Source organism: Martes martes (genome assembly GCF_963455335.1).
Source record: "Martes martes genome assembly, chromosome: 5".
In the NCBI taxonomy this organism is placed as follows: domain Eukaryota; kingdom Metazoa; phylum Chordata; class Mammalia; order Carnivora; family Mustelidae; genus Martes; species Martes martes.
This window is the reverse complement of record NC_137892.1, coordinates 34,581,904-34,598,497: the sequence shown is the minus strand read 5'-3', so window position 1 is coordinate 34,598,497 and position 16,594 is coordinate 34,581,904. Positions and strand designations below refer to the sequence as shown.

The window sequence follows — 16,594 nt, the reverse complement described above, 5'->3', positions numbered from 1 at the left end:
GTCTGTCAAATAAATAAATAAAATTAAAAAAAAAAAAAAAGAATGGGTTAAGAGAGGAGTGGGGTGCAGAGAAAAGACAGGAAAAAAATTGAGGGAATTGCTGATAAAGCCTGAGTGCCTGGAGCACAGTCAATTCTCAGTAAGTGTTCGCTGGATGAATGAGCAATCACTGTCATGAATGGACTCCCAGGAGAAAGATCTGCAGGGGATAGGGTTAGAATGTGTTGGGAAAGGAGCTCTCCTACCCTTCCTCCCCACCCCAACTCTACCCGGTTCAGTTTGCTGCCTGCTTCAAGAGCTTCCAGAGGTATTCATGTTGGTTTTCAAAGGTTCTGTCTGTTTTTAATGTTCCCCAGTACAGATTTGGATCTTCCGAGAGCAAGGAGTAAAGTGGTCCAGTTTGATTGGAAATACATATATATCTTCAATAGATACATAATTTTGCTCATATAAACATTGAAATTTTCTTAGAACAAGTTATGTGAATTATCAGACTTGAAAAATTGTAACATTTTAACTCTATTCATACTTTACAAATAAATGAACCAGCTTTAGGAAGTGAATATCAGTAGCCTGAAGACTTTATACTTCTTGTGGCAGTTGGCTGATAGTCATTTGGATTCATGATTCTAGAGCCTGATTTAAAGGGAAAATACTTAACCTAGGATTATTGGCTTACTTCTCTGAAACTCAGAACGAATTTGAAGTGGTTCTATGCTGCTAAGGAAGCTGAGACACTGACCCACCAGAATAGTCTTGTTCTAAGATCATCACATTCCCTCGTGCTTAGTGAAGACTCTTCTGCTCTAAATGTTAACAGAATTGGCCGGAAATGGCTTCTTTTTCCACACTTCTATAGCTAACTCTTTCATAAACATATTTCTTCTTTAGACACATTAACAGAGTCAATTTATAGTTAGATCTTGCTGCCTTTGGAGCCATGAGGTCTCTCTAGGGAGAACTAACATTTCTCTGCTAATTATGGTCTATCAGAGAGAAATACCATGTTCTCCAATTTTAAGTAACTGCGGGACAGGAATGTCACACTAATGCCATCATCTACCAGTAGCACTTACTATTTACCTACTTACCTCTAATTGTTCAAATTATTTTGGAAGCAAGTCTCTGTCCCTCTCCAACCTTTTTTTCATGAAAAGATTTTGGTTCTCTCATCTCGTAGTCTGATTGATGTGATAGGATAGAGTTAATTTAGCTCTAGAAAAAATTGAAAAAACTAAATATTGTTGATCAATTTCCTTTACAGAGATAAATGAATGAAATATTCAGGTTTAACAGAAGACATCTAAAGAATGGCAGATAGCCAGTAAAGCACTCAATCACTTATAAATTCTTAGCAGTCTTAGATCATAGACTCTTCCCCCCGCCAAATGTTGTTGTCCATATCTCTGTTGCCATATCTGAGATGAACTTGGTTTCTCCATTGGGTTACTTAATTCTATAGTCATCTTTAAAACTGTGCCAAGCCTAAAATATATCCTACATTATTATTCATGTATTGCTTTCTTTTTTGAGACTTAAAAATCATAATATGGTCTCCTTTTCCTATACTTAGGTCAAAACCAAATTCATTTAATTGTGATGATCAAAATTCATTCCTGTTCTAATGATGATGTTAATAGTTTCTAATGAATGAACTAATGGAGCAATTAATGAAGAAATAATTATGTTAGTCCATTATAGTCAAAAGTTATATTTATTAGCAAAAATTCTATTCCATGATGCTTCTAGAAAATTAAGCATAGTAAAAATCCAAGTGGAATCTGCTGTTTTATGTTGAATATAAATAGTAAATTGCATAGGATAATTGATGAAAATTTTTGGAATAAAGTCAGTGATTTTTTTGTGTTCAAGAAAATCTCCCCAAAAGCCCTTTATGAAGTTATGATATCATGGGAAAAAGAAAGCTCTAGAGGTTTTCTGTCTCATCCTTCTCAATCTCCTCATAATTCTTAGAAATACATTGTATTTTTAAGTGGACATAATGTGAGGTTGTTTGCTTTAAGAGTAAATTTTCAATTTTTTCCAGAAAATGATTATATCTTAAAGCAGCTAATTTAGCAGTATCCTTACAGTCATCTGACCAAATTTTTGAAGAGGTATTTTTTCTCCTGATTTTTGTCTGACTCCAGTATCAGAATATATTATGGATTTTTAAATTGTCTTTTTTCTGTTTTCTCCTTGGGTTTTTACTTGCCTGATTATGCTTGTTCAAATGCCAAACATTATGTATAAAAGATTTTGGAATATGAGGCTTTAAATGTTGTAAACTTACAAAAAAGCAGATTTTCTTTTGCAGGCAGTTAAGGTAAGGAGCAGATCACTTTAATCCAATCAGATATTGGGTTGATTCAAAGCTGGGCTTCCTGAAGGCAGATCTATTTCTTGTCAACTCTTACTCATAGGTTTTTGCTCTTTAAGGGTTCCAATTTAAGTCAGGAGATTGTTCCAGGGCCCCCTTTCTTGACAGACCCTAAATGCCAACTTCTGTTCCCTCCATCCTGTGAGATGGCCAGAAGCTTTGTTCATCTTTTCAGTTAGCTACTAATGTCAAGTCAGTAAATGCACCAGTAAATGCCTTTAAAGGGAAAGCAGAGGCATCTGATGTTAGGTTTGCTTTACTGGGTTTTTCTTCTCTCCTGGATCTTGGCTCCTGAAGCCTTCACCTCCTTGGGAACTCTCTGATGTCCTCAAATATATTTCTTAAAAATATGTTATTTAGCTTATCTTCATTGTTCTTTCCTGGAGGCTTATTTACCTCACTGTTGCTGAGAACAGAAAATCAATATATTTGGTTTTAAAGGTCTTTCCCAGACACTAGTGTGTTTTCCTCTTTTATATCAACCCTTTGGGGTAAGAGGATGAAAAAGCATTGTCCCTGCTTTACAATATAGCAACTGAGAATGAGGAAGGGTAAATGATCTTCTCAAATCAGGAAGTCAGACTATCTTCTGGTCTGGCTCTGCTTCCTCATGTGACCTCACTGTCTTTCTTATTAAATCCAGTTAGTCCCTTTCAAATCATTTCCAAGAAAGTAAACTATTGTTTTTTTATGGAGAATCCATACTGCATTTGTTGGTCCTATGCAAAGCTGTATATGTATCCCCACTCAATCACTCTTCAAGTGTTTTGAGGTATTATTCTATTTTTTTTCAAGAGAATAAACTGAAGAAATTAAGTCATAGAGTCAATCTTGAAACTCATGTCTATTTGACTAAAAACTTTTTTTTTCAGTTTTCCAAACTGAAAATATTCTTTTTGAAAACTATAAGTGGTTAATGAGCAAGAGAAGTAGTGGTTACATTTGGGGACTATGCATTTAGCCTATTAATCACCTGATGGAGTCCTAGTATATCAGTCCATATAGTCATCTTTACTTCAGCGTTTCACGGCTTTTACTGTTGGTGGAAATAGAATTTTCAGGACATTGTCGTTAGAAAAAATTCCAGAAACAGAACTTAGGGTTTTTGCTTGCCCAGTCTCCATAGAGTTGTGCCATGGTTGGTATTGAGATTAACCAAACTCAGAATACATATGAATTTATAAAAACTCTTGTGTCAAAAATTGGTCATTGATGTACTTGTTTTTTTTTTTAAGATTTTATTTATTTATTGGAGAGAGGAAACACAAGAGGGGGAGGGTCAGAGGGAGAAGCAGACTCCCCGTTGAGAAGGGAGCCTGATATGGGACTCAATCCTGGGACTCCAGGATCATAACCTGAGCTGAAGGCAGTTGCTGAACCAACTGAGCCACCCAGGTGTCCTGATGTATTTGTTTAAGTTAAGATCTGTGAAATCCAGTTGTCTAAGAAGGATAATTAGTCACTATAACAAGGGCATTTTTTTCCATTTTATTTTATTTTATTTCTTTTCAGTGTTCCATCATTCATTGTTTATGCACCACGCCCAGTGCTCCACGCAATATGTGTCCTCCTTAATACCCACCACCAGGCTCACCCAGTCCCTCACCCCCCTTCCCTCCAAAACCCTCAGTTTGTTTCTCAGGGTCCACAGTCTCTCATGGTCTGTCTCCCCCTCCAGTTTCCCCCAACTCACTTCTATGAGGGCCATTTTTGAGAGCCTAATGGGTCCTGGCAGTGGCGGAGTGTTTTACTAACCATGAACTCATTTAATCCTCACAGCGACACATGTACAAGGTAGGCTTTGATATATACATTTTATAGACCAAATCATGAGGATCAGAGAGGTCCATTAACTACTGTTAGGTCACTCGGCTTAGATCAGATCTAGAACAACAATTAAATGAGATTGGACTCAAGTATGTCAGACTCCAAAGCATATGATTATTCTACCATGTTATGCTGCTGCTATGTAAGCAAATGCAAACACTCTTAACTTAAAAATAAAACTTCAGGGACGCCTGGGTGGCTCAGTTGGTTAAGCAGCTGCCTTCGGCTCAGGTCATGATCCCAGCGTCCTGGGATCGAGTTGGGCTCCTTGCTCCGCAGGGAGCCTGCTTCTCCCTCTGCCACTCTGTCTGCCTGTGCTCGCGCTCTCTCTCTCTCTCTCTGACAAATAAATAAATCTTAAAAAAAAATAAAAAATAAAAAATAATAAAACTTCAAATTAGTAATGTAACATTTTATCTTACTTGAGTGTTGACTTAATTATTAATATGTATATAATTGTTTTTCAACCATTGAAATCTTAAATACATCTTCTCTTTATGCAGTTTTTTCTGACTATATGTGAAGAAAACGTATACTTTGATTTGGACTAAATTTATAGTCTTTCTAGAAGCTGGGCTATAAAGGGAAGCATAAAAGTGAGGTAGTAGTAGGAGACAGAGGATAATTGGAGGCTTATTAAGTATTTTAAGCTGCCACACTAGGAACACATTAATTTGTTGGTAGGAAGGAGCCCACAAGCTGGAGAGGTAGGAAAATCTATGTGAGAAGGACTTATATTTGGAACAATATCCCAGGGAAGACAGAATAAGATTTGGAATCAGATGAAGGGATTTCTTTAAAATAGAAAAGTTTCTCTCTTCTTCAGAAGCAGAAAGAATCAAGAGACAGAGAAGGCTCAAAGGACCTAGAGTAGTCACAACAATGTTGCAAAAGAAGAACAAGGTCAGAGGACTTACTGTTGGGGCTGGGATAATTCTGCTCTACTTACAAACTAGTAAGTAAGTTGGCCTGTTACACTTTCATGGGTGTTGGAAAAAGATATGAGTCTCCTGGATCAGAAATGAAGGACTTGACTACTCACGGCACAATAAGCATCATGGGCATCACCAAGTTTGTGTCATTTCCCTTCACCCTACAAATTCCACGGGGGGCAGCACAGCAGGTTTGGGTGGATGCCTGCACACAGAGTGGCTGTGTTCCAGGGGAGAAAATAACTGTATATAAACTGGCAAATGAAGAAACAAAATGTACAATTCCATTCATCCATGAAAAGGAGTGTTTCTTTGATATGGATGAACCTCAAAAACATCATGCTAAGTAAAAACAAACAAACAAATAGGAAAGACTACATCAAAATCAGGCTCCCTGATTTTGTGCCTAAAGGACTATGTTTATGTCCCAGTTATAGCATGTATCATCCCCACATGAAGACTTATGCCAAATCTGTGGCCAGCCTCTAGCAAATACAAAGTACCTTATGATATGTCTTTTGTGTACTGATTCTTATTTTTATTTCTTTTTTAGTTCCTTGTCCTCATTTATTTATGTATTTTTTGTCTTGTGATATTGTAGTTGCCTCTACAAGCCCTAACACACCTTTGGGAGATGATGATAGTATTGAAAAATAGTTTTAGGGTCCATATCGCATTTTTACTTTCCCTCTTCTAGACCAGGAGCCCCTTGGAGGTGAACGCAATGTGCTCTGGTTAGTGTAGTAGTGGTAGTGAGAAGGGAATAAAGGTGGGTGGTGAAGCCAGGGGGCCTTACAAGACAGAAATGGCTTCAGGGAGGAATAGAATCTTTGAGCTGAATTTTAAGTGAGAAATCAGAAGTTTGCAGTTAAGGAGTAGTGGGAAGTGTAAAGGGATGTACAAACACGGAGCACTTTGGCGGGATTAAAAATGAGTACCTTAGTCTCCACTTTAGAAGCTGTTTTAGAAAGCAAGCAAGCAGTTGCTAGATATTTTGTCAAATGAATGACTGAATAAACTCTGTGCTCTTGGACGATTTATATTACATCTTTGAGTCAGGCTTTTCATTGACATTATAAAAGAATTGGGCCAGGGCTCCCTTAGGCCCATTCCCAGGCCTACAGTTTGATTCGACCTCCCCTTTTTCCTGTACCATCATCTCCCTGACCAGCACTCACAACTCCCTCACTCTCTCCCTAGCTTTCAAATTTAACAGTGTCTTTGAAATAGTATCTTTGAAACTATTTTTTTAAGAATATGAATTTAACACTCTTCAGGAGACTTCTCAGAAAAAGCATCGGTATAGACTAAGATGCCATCAATGAAATGTGAAAAGGCAGTGAATGAAGCTTATAAAGGATTGATAGATTTACACAAGGTACCGCAGAATTCACTTTAACATATATATAACAGCAGATTGATGTACTGGCAACCCTTAAGACTTGGTTCCTGAAACTCCTATCTGGGGCTTATACCCTATGTCATTTGATCTTTCGGTACACATTGTCTTCAGACCAGTGTCTTTCTCACAAAACCTACAGTCATTTAATAGTACCTCCATTTGAGAAAAAGCTGTCATTAATGGGGGGAGCAGTAGAGCTCCTAATCTACGTGCCAGGAAATCTGAGGGCCTCAGGATATGATCAGATTAGAGCTCTTCAGCTGCATCATCGCTTGTGCTAACTGCCAGGCTGGAGATGTGTTCAATTCAATTTGCAGCAATTAAGGTGACAGCAACAAATGCACAAAAGTCGTATTTCCAAGCAGGTCCATGGAGAGAAATAGGCATTGCCTGTGCTTCTTCACCCTGCAATTTTAAAATGATGAGAAGGAAAACAGTTCCGACAGTGGGGAAGAGGAGCATGCGCTCCCACACACCCAGCAGTGGCAGTAAAAGGCTCTGCCTTTTACTTTTTGAGGAGGAAAGGCCTGTGGAAGTCAGAGACTCAGCCTGGGAACACATCCCCAGTATATTACATTTCCTTCCCAGATCTCCAGATGGCTATTAGGCCTGTTAGTGACTGAGGGGCCTGTGCAAAGGTCAGAGAGAGCTCAGGATAGCTTTTTGGGTCCTATTGTGATTAAAAAATCCTAGGAGAGATTTTGTTTTTAGCCCTGGGTCTTCTAGCCCAGTTCACAGTAGAATGATGAGAAATTTTGCTGCATAGCAACAAACGTCATGGCCCTGGGCCTTTGAAAACAATCTTAAGATGCTGGTAACATCGTAACCGCTTTCTTATTATTTTATAGAGCATGAAAAAGAAATTAGTTTGCTAAATCTGAGGAGAAATAGAGCAATAAGTTTGTTTAAGTATAAAAACCAAAAATATCAACCAAAATTATCCTATTTCTACAGCTCTAAAACCCTTGCAATGATTGAATATTTCATTGCTCCTAAAAGGTGAAGACATTAGTATATTTTGTGTCAAGCTGTTAAACCCTTGGTGTTACATACATGGCAACTTGTTTTTTTTTTTTTAGTTCCAGCTAAATTTTGCATAAAAATTATGTGTTGCCTCATGAGAGAAATGCTGTATTTTGCTAAATTTGAATCATTTTGATTTTATTTAAAATAAGTTTCTAAAAAGATCATGTTATTACAATACCTAGTTACTAACTCTGAATGTATTCCTTTATTTTATTTTATTTCTTTATTTGAGAGAGAGACAGAGTGAGAGAGCATGAGAGGGGAGGTCAGAGGGAGAAGCAGACTCCCCATGGAGCTGGGAGCCTGATGTGGGACTCGATCCCAGGACTCTGGGATCACGACCTGAGCTGAAGGCAGTCGCCCAACCAACTGTGCCACCCAGGAAACCCTCTGAATGCCTAAGACCAACAATAATAACCTTTCTACTTGTTGCATTTTGCTTTGGAAAGCATTTCTATGGTAGCTCTCCCTCTGGATTGATAGCCAGTGGACTTGTAATGAGCATCACTTCCCAGTCCAGTGCTCTGTTCCCCATAAGAAGGAGCACAGGCAAAGGAGTTGCTCACATGTCCACAGTCTGAAATTTCTCTGGCACCTATTCAGTTGGCAGTTAGTATTGATTCTACAAATATTTACTGACCGCCTACTATGAGCAAGGCTTGGGGCTAGGTCCTATGGGTGATGGAAACAACAATCTACTGAGAAGGCTAAGAATTTTCCCACAATAACCTGCAGAAGGCATTGGCCAAACACACATACTGTAGCCATGCCCACATGAAAAAGATTGCAAGACTTCATTTTCCTTTGCTTGATCAGTAATGTCTTCACTTGCAGTCTTAGCTGTAGATTATAAACCTGCATTTTCAACTTGAGAAGTTCACTGTTGTTGACTGACCTTTCAAGTCAGCCATAAATGGCCTAGGTGGTGGTAGCTCAATTGGTAAAATACTTAAAAGTTGAATATATGGGTTCCAGAAACCTAACTCTGTAACACTCTGATGAACAAATCAACTGGGAACAAAATTCCTTTGAGCAGGAGCCTAGAAGAGGCGTGGTTAAGTTCTAATAGTAGGGCCATGCTGTGGCAAGCTAAGTTCATGGGGATGGGGTGGGGAAGGCACCTGCATTCTGTACTCCTGTCCCATATATCTACTCTAGAGACATTTCTGACAACAGAATTTATAAATCCTTTTGCTTTACAAACCTTAGTATAACATGTATTACATCTATGGTGATGCTTTTGTTAATAACTTTTGTACTATCTGTAGTCTCATCTGGGGCAGTACCCAAATCATATTATTTTTAAACTTTTTTAAAAAAGATTTTATTTATTTATTTGTCAGAAAGAGAGAGAGCACAAGCAGGGGGAGCAGCAGGCAGAGGGAGAAGGAGGCTCCCCACTGAGCAGGGAGCCCAAGGCAGGACTTGATCCCAGGACCATGGGATCATGACCTGAGCCCCAGGCAGACACTTAACCAACTGAGCCACGGAGGCATTCCACAAATCTTATTCTTTACCGATTCAGCAAATACCTGGCTCACATAAAAATATTGGTTATGACTATGCCCTCCACTGTCTCTAATTCTCACTAGAGTGTTGGTCCTTTTTCTTAGAACAATCTCCTTCCTCTCGAGTCTCTGCTCTTCCACATCTATCCCACTCCCAGCCCCTGCCCTTTCTGCAACTAGAAAAGTTCTATGTACCCTTGAGGTCTGAGCTGAGATAAAGCTACCTCTGGAATCCTTTTCCCACCCTACACAGCCTCCAGAATAGATCACTGGCCCTCTCTACAAGCTCTCAGGTCATTTTCTAATATCTCTGCCACATCATTTAACACAGTATGTCAATTGTTTTCTGTCTGCTTATACCAAGAGAAACCCCATAAGCGTAGAGGCTGTGTCTGGTTCACTTCTAAATGCCCAGCACGTAACAGTCATTCCATAATATTTACTGAATAGATGAATGAATGGACATATCTGTTAGGATGTATCCTTTTTATTAGCTAGATGAAATATTTTACTAACTTAACTTATATTGTGGAAAATTAGTGAGATTTCCATTAACCATTCTTACACCTACTACTCTTCCCTCTATCCCACCTAAAAACAGGTCCCCCGAAAATTCACCCCTTTACCCAGACAGTCCCTAGACATACACATAAGGTCACATTCTGAACACTTAACTCTAAGATATACCCAAATGAAAATGCATAAACATCATATTTAGGCCAGAGCTTGAGAAATCAGAATATAAGAAGGAATCTCTAGTGTGTGAAGCACCGCCCCTCTAAGAGGTAGGGATGTTCATAAGAACCCCTGTATTTAACAGACAAGGAGGATTTCTCATCAGAGATGCTGCACGTGGTTGTGCAAGTTGGCTCTGTACAACCCCAAGGAGTAGTGCTTAGGTAGACTAAGCCATGAGGAGCACCGCTAGAGGGGCACCACAAAGCAGTTGTAATAAAACTCTAGCCTTGGTGAGTGGCCATGGGGAAAATCAACACTGTTTTTTGCAGGCCAGAAGTAACTGATTTTAACCTCTTCTGGGGAGAATGGGAGGTGAAAAGAAAGTTAACTATTGGCCATTCCTTCCCATCATTTTTGTAACAACTCCCCTCCTTTAAAAGGACTGGGGAAAGCCAAGCTGCTGCGAGTGCAGGTGCCACACACAGAGGAGACATTAATTACATTTGAGTTGGTTGATGGATGTACTGCAAAATCCACATTTAGAACAAAATGCAGAAGACGATGTAGTTGTAGCCAAAGTTCTCAACTTACCCTGACACAATAGTCCTTCTTTTCCTCTTCTCTCATGCTTAATTTTAAAATGTTCAGAAAGTATAGTACACAGAATTTCTTTTAATTAAATGTTTAGTAAGTCCTCTACTTAACTTAATCATCAATTGGAAGAATTTGTAATCTTGAAAGGAAACATTGTATGAAAATTGATTTTCAAAAACTCATTAATAATGATTCCCTGAATACTGTAACCTACTTTCACATTTTATTTGAAATGTGGTTCATAACAAGTATAAAGTAAATAAAAAGGTGAGGCAGGATATTCCATCTTTCATATTTTGAAAAGATGATGAGTTAGTTTTCTTGACAATGTTCTGAATAATTGAATGGAAAAAATAATTGAAATTTTTGCATCAATATAATTTTTTTGAATCTTGATTATTATGGTCATTAAGGTATCTTCTTATATATTATTTTATATCTTTTTTTCTGCTTTTCCTCATCATCCATCCCCTATTTTGGAAAGATTCTCTAGATTTTTAATTCCAGCTTCTAATACCAGCTACTTCAAGAACTTACAACTTCTTACCACATTTAAAAAAAAAAAAAAAAAGAAAGGGGGACGCCTGGGTGGCTCAGTTGGTTGAGCAGCTGCCTTCGGCTCAGGTCATGATCCCGGCGTCCTGGGATCGAGTCCTGCATTGGGCTCCTTGCTCAGCAGGGAGCCTGCTTCTCCATCTGCCTGTGCTCGCTCTCGCTCTCTCTCTCTCTCTCTCTCTGACAAATAAATTAAAAAAAAAAAAAAAAGAGGGGTGCCTGGGTGGCTCAGTGGGTTAAAGCCTCTGCCTTCGGCTCAGGTCATGATCCCAGGGTCCTGGGATCGAGCCCCGCATCGGGCTCTCTGCTCAGCAGGGAGCCTGCTTCCTCCTCTCTCTGCCTGCCTCTCTGCCTACTTGTGTCTATCAAATAAATAAATAAGATCTTTAAAAAAAAAAAAAGAAAGGAAGATAATTTCTAAAAAATAAATATGCTATTTAAGATATTAACACTCTAAAAAATTTCAATGCAAAGCTATAAAAAATGTTCAAGTTTGACTCTTACATGTTTTGAATTGACCTCTGTCAGACTTTTCACAATAAACCTTTTGTCAGCTGAAAACATCTTATGCAAGTTGGTAATCTTTGGTGTTATCAAAAATGTGTTTTCTCTTGAAATTTTGGGAAGAAAGAAACAGCAACAGTGTGGTTTTCCAGTCTTCCAAAGTATCCCTATATAGGACAGAAAAAACAAAAGCTTATAGACAATATCTGTAACAAAACCAGGTGACAAGGCTTCCCCATGAAGCCTAGAAAACATGTGAATGAGGACAAACTAATAATGATTGCAAGAGCTTCATGGTATTAGCATCTATGTTAGAGGAAGCAAGAAGACACTGATGAACCTAAGAATAGGAGAACACTCAAATCTCCAAAGCCTCCAAATCATTGGGAAGCAGAATGGGCCAATATTAGAACAGCTGAAATTGTGAGGGCTTTTTGCCACCCAAATTTCCGAGAAGCACAAGGGCTGCACCCACAATAAGGTCTGAAGAAACTAATGCAGATAAGGCCCTATGAACTCCTGAAACTAACATCTGAAGCCGCCTTGTGTACATTAGGAGAAACTGCTGAAAAGAGACTCCAATAACGAGAGCAGAGATGTGTAGAGGCAAGGGAATGAAGTTTCAGATAGAAGAGATCTCAGAAAGTATGAGGTCATAATTTTGAATGCTTCATGAAAACAATCAGTCAAGGGCCATGAAACTAGAAAAGATAGCCTGACCCATCACTCTATCAAAATGGTTAAGAAAACCAACTTTGCTTAAAAATAACAACAAACAGGTGTCTCCATTACTTGAAATAAAAATGATTATAAGAGCATAGAAAATCAGCATGTCAGGATGATATACCCACAAAACAGATAAAAGTATAACATGATCTATGGAAAATTAAAGTTAACATTACTTAATACTAAAATTAAGAAATTCATAGAAGAACAATATAAATCAAAAGTAGAAAAACTGGGGGCGCCTGGGTGGCTCAGTAGTTTAAGTCTCTGCCTTTGGCTCAGGTCATGATCTCAGGGTCCTGGAATCGAGCCCTGCGTCTGGCTCTCTGCTCAGCAGGGAGCCTGCTTCCCCCTCTCTATGCCTGCTTCTCTGCCTACTTGTGATCTCTCTCTCTGTGAAATAAATAAATAAAATCTTAAAAAAAAAAAAAAGTAGAAAAACTCACAATACATATAATTGCACACCCCAAAGAAAGAAAACCAAAGTGATGGAAGAAAACCCATACAAAGCATTCTAATTCAGGAAGACATTCCCGGAATTAAAATGGAAAAGATTTAAGTTAAAAGAAAGAATTCCTAACGGAAAAGAAAGTTTCCTTGTTCAGATCCATGCAAAAAGAGCAAGTCATTTATTTGGAATAGAAAGCCAGCTGGAGAAAGAGGAGAGGGGTGGGGGAAGGAGGGAGGAGCAAGGAGCTCCAGGGAAAAGGAAGGTAAGAGAAAGAAGTACTAGTCAAATTTTATGGACCTTATTTGGATATGTATTCAAACAAACAAATTTCAGCTTGTCCAAGACAGTCGGAAATCTGAAACACTGTCTATTTGAAAATATTAAGGAATTATAATGTATAGGTATGATAATGGCATTATAATTATGAGTCTTAAAAAGTCCTTTATACTAGAGACAACACCTTACTTATGAATGAAATGATGTGATGCCAAATATTTGCTTTATGATAAAAAAAATGATGGGAAGTAATTGATTGGATAGATAAAACAACACTGGCCATGAGTTAGTAGTTATTGAAGCTGTGTAAAAATTACAAGGGATGTTTCATGGTATGTTGTCTACTTGGTATATATTTAACATGATTCTCAATACAGAGTTTAAAAAGATTTTTTTTTCTTTTGTCCTCAGACAAGATGGACAGTTCAAGGCTGGGCAAAATAAATGTGTTTCATTTTCCTAAAGAGACCCAAGATTGCTAGAGTATCAGTTTATGGAAATATTTCCCCTGGTATTATGCTGACATGTTGCAATTGTTCAGATGCATCTTCCTTAACATTAATTCAGTTAACTTCTTTAAAAAAAATCCACTCCCCTGAACCCATGTGTCTGAGAAGCATTTCCTGGTTTTCTTTTTAGGATTGTGGAGAAGGGGTATTACAGTGAACGAGATGCTGCAGACGCTGTTAAACAAATTCTGGAGGCAGTTGCCGTAAGTATGAATTGACAGCAAGAGTGTAATGCTTGGTAATCTTTTCTTTGTACAGAATCGTCCCTTAACAAGTGCACATGTCTGTAACCAGCCATAACAATTACAGCAAAACAGTAAGAAATGCTTTGTAAATCTTAATTAAAGGAAGTAACCTACCTGTCTTTCCAACTCCTGTCCTGTGATACCAGCCTCCACATGAGCTGTCCGATTGTTCTCATCAACCCGGACGATTTGATTCTGTTGCAAAAGGAGAAAAAAATCTCATCTCCAAGAACTATTGACATTTTCTGAGGAAATATAACTTCTTAACTCAAGGAAGTTGGTGACAAGACAGAAAACTAGCAAATAGGGTTACCCACACTACTGCACTACCCATATATCCCAGACTATACAACATGACTCGGTATAGTAACATAGGCAGTATATTGCACAGGAGTTGGTTTAAAACTCAGACTCTGCCTTTATTCAGGGATTAGTTTGAATTAAACTGTACCTCTTACCTTAGCCAATTTATTTAACTAAGTTTAGTGTTTCCTCATTTGTAAAGTGTGAATAGTAACACTACTCATAAAGTTGGTTGTAAGGATTAAATGAGATACTGCATATAAATAGTTTAGCATACAGGAGTGCCTGGCTAGCTCATTTGGTGCAGCTCTTGATCTTGGTTTGTGGATTTGAGCCCCACGTTGGGTGAAGAGATTACTGAAAAATAAAATCTTTTAAAAACATGCTTTGTAGACAGTACATTGAATACATTTATGTTTTCTCTTGATTGCTCACACTCTGAAAGATGCAGTCCTCCTATATAATGCCACAAGTCTGTTAAAATAATTTCCCATTATTATGAAATCAAATCAGACTTTGGGGCTTATAGTCATTCTTCTTTCTTTCTTTCCATTTCTTGAGTTTGTTTTTCTATTGTTTTTGTTGTTTGGTAGGGAAGTGGAGAAAAGTAGAATGTGATAAATATAGATCTGGGAGCACAGAGGTTATTGATTTTTCTTTCAAGACAAGAAATATGGGAATTCAAGTGAAAAATTCTGACAATTTTATTTTTTTAGGGAAGAAATATAAGTTAATGTTTTTAAGGAGAATAAAGTTTTATAAGTTAATGATGGAAACTGTCCACCCACATTTACACAAAATTGTAATTTTGAGACGCTTGTTGGATTGAATTAATAAGGAAAAGTTTGCCTAGATAAAACAGGCTCCGCTGGTAAAAACCCTCCCATTTATTTAATGGTGTCTAATATGTGCTGGAACACTTTATTGATTCATTCATTGAATGTAAAGTCAGAACAAATCATTCTTTGAACAAATGGGACGAAACCCAAAGGGAAATGTTTCTTGGTGTTAAAGAGACAAATCTAGGGGCACCTGGGTGGCTCAGTGGGTTAAAGCCTCTGCCTTCAGCTCAGGTCATGATCTCAGGGTCCTGGGATCAAGCCCCGCATCAGGCTCTCTGCTCAGCGGGGAGCCTGTTACCCCGGATCTCTGCCTGGCTCTCTGCCTACATGTCATCTCTGTCAAATAAATGAATAAATAAACTTAAAAATAAGTTTTTAAAAAAAGAGACAAATCTATAAAATATATCCAGAATTAAAATATATTCTATTGTTTAGAGTCAATTATATAATTAAATCATCATTCAGTATCTTGAGAAACCAGCCACAAGTGACCAAAGCACGTGTCCTATGAATTTTACCCCCAACCAAAACAGGAGGGAAGGAAGAGGGAAGGGAGGGAGAGAAGGAAGAAAAGACGGAGGGACTCTGACATTTAACTAGCTTATATATCATTGATGGAAAGGAAATAGTTTCCGCAATCTGCGTAAGACGGCTAGAGATAGCAGACCTGTGGTCTAACGAAATCCATGATTGAGCTATCAACACCAAGTTCAATTGGCTTTATAGCCCAGTCTTTCCAAATTATTCCTTCCTGTAAAAGTGTTTTGGTCTTTTTGCTGTAGTGGGGCATAAAAAGTTTGAATTGGGGGTGGAGCTAAGCAGAGAGGCTGCCTTGGAATTTTACTCTAAGTACACAATGCAGCTCCTGATTATATGAGTATTGAATTTCAAATTCATCCTCTTACCATACCCCAAATAACCACTCCATTTCAGATTTCTCATCAAATACAGTATAGTTACCATCCCCGGTTTCCTAAGCTTGTCAATTTGGGAATGATTTTTTAGCTCTTCCGTTACTTTCTCCCCTCACGTTCACCTTCTTAACTTCAGCTGGGCCTTCCTTCTACTGCCCATGAACCTAGACCTTCTCCCTACCATGCTATGACTGCTCCTGGTGTGCTTTATTAAACAAAACCAACCAACCAAACCATTTCTAGTTGCTTCCAGTTCCTGTCCTTAAAGATAGGTCTAGAATTTTCTTTCGCAATCCCTGTTTTCATCTTGTCACTTCTGAGTTCCACAATGGCAGTTTTCTGTCTTTCTTAAATACCCATTTAAAAACTTCATTCCTCATTACCACATGCAATAGATTATCTAGTTAAGTAAACACACTTGCAGTGGCCCACCATCACTTTACCCAAATCAGGCAGGCAGCTAGTATGACAGTTAAGAGTACTTTGGGATTCAGACAGAACTGGGTTCAGTTTCTAGATGTGAGCTTGGCCCCAATCACTAAACACTTCTGAGCCTCAGTTTCCTCATGGAAAATGGGCGTAATATTCAACCTAACAGAGTTGTGGAAGAGACTAAATAAGATGAAGCATGGAAGTCATAGCAATGTTCAAAAGAGAGGGAAAAGGATAAGCAACTTGAGACTCCACACATGCATGTAAAGATATATTAGATGTTGCAAATTTATAAGTAGGTGTCTACTCCCCAGCTAAATACTAAAATCAAAAACAATTGACAACAGTCACTGCTCAATAACTAGTTACCAAAAAAGTAACTGAATTATGTATCAAAATAGGAAGTCACTATTCCATTTTGTCTTTCTAGAAACTGATACATTTGGTGAAACATCTTTACTATCATTTTTCTATTCATGTAATATGAAAC

The 16,594-nt window shown here is 38.1% G+C and overlaps 1 protein-coding gene across 3 annotated transcripts in view; it reads left to right on the top strand.

The window, feature by feature from the left end:
* CAMK4 (calcium/calmodulin dependent protein kinase IV) overlaps positions 1–16,594 on the top strand; it is a 227,537-nt gene that overhangs the window by 131,268 nt on the left and 79,675 nt on the right. For all 3 annotated transcript variants that reach the window (XM_080803344.1, XM_080803343.1, XM_080803342.1), the window contains exon 5: positions 13,499–13,571. In XM_080803344.1, the coding sequence (XP_080659470.1) occupies positions 13,499–13,571 (73 nt within the window). The remainder of the gene's footprint in view (positions 1–13,498; positions 13,572–16,594) is intronic.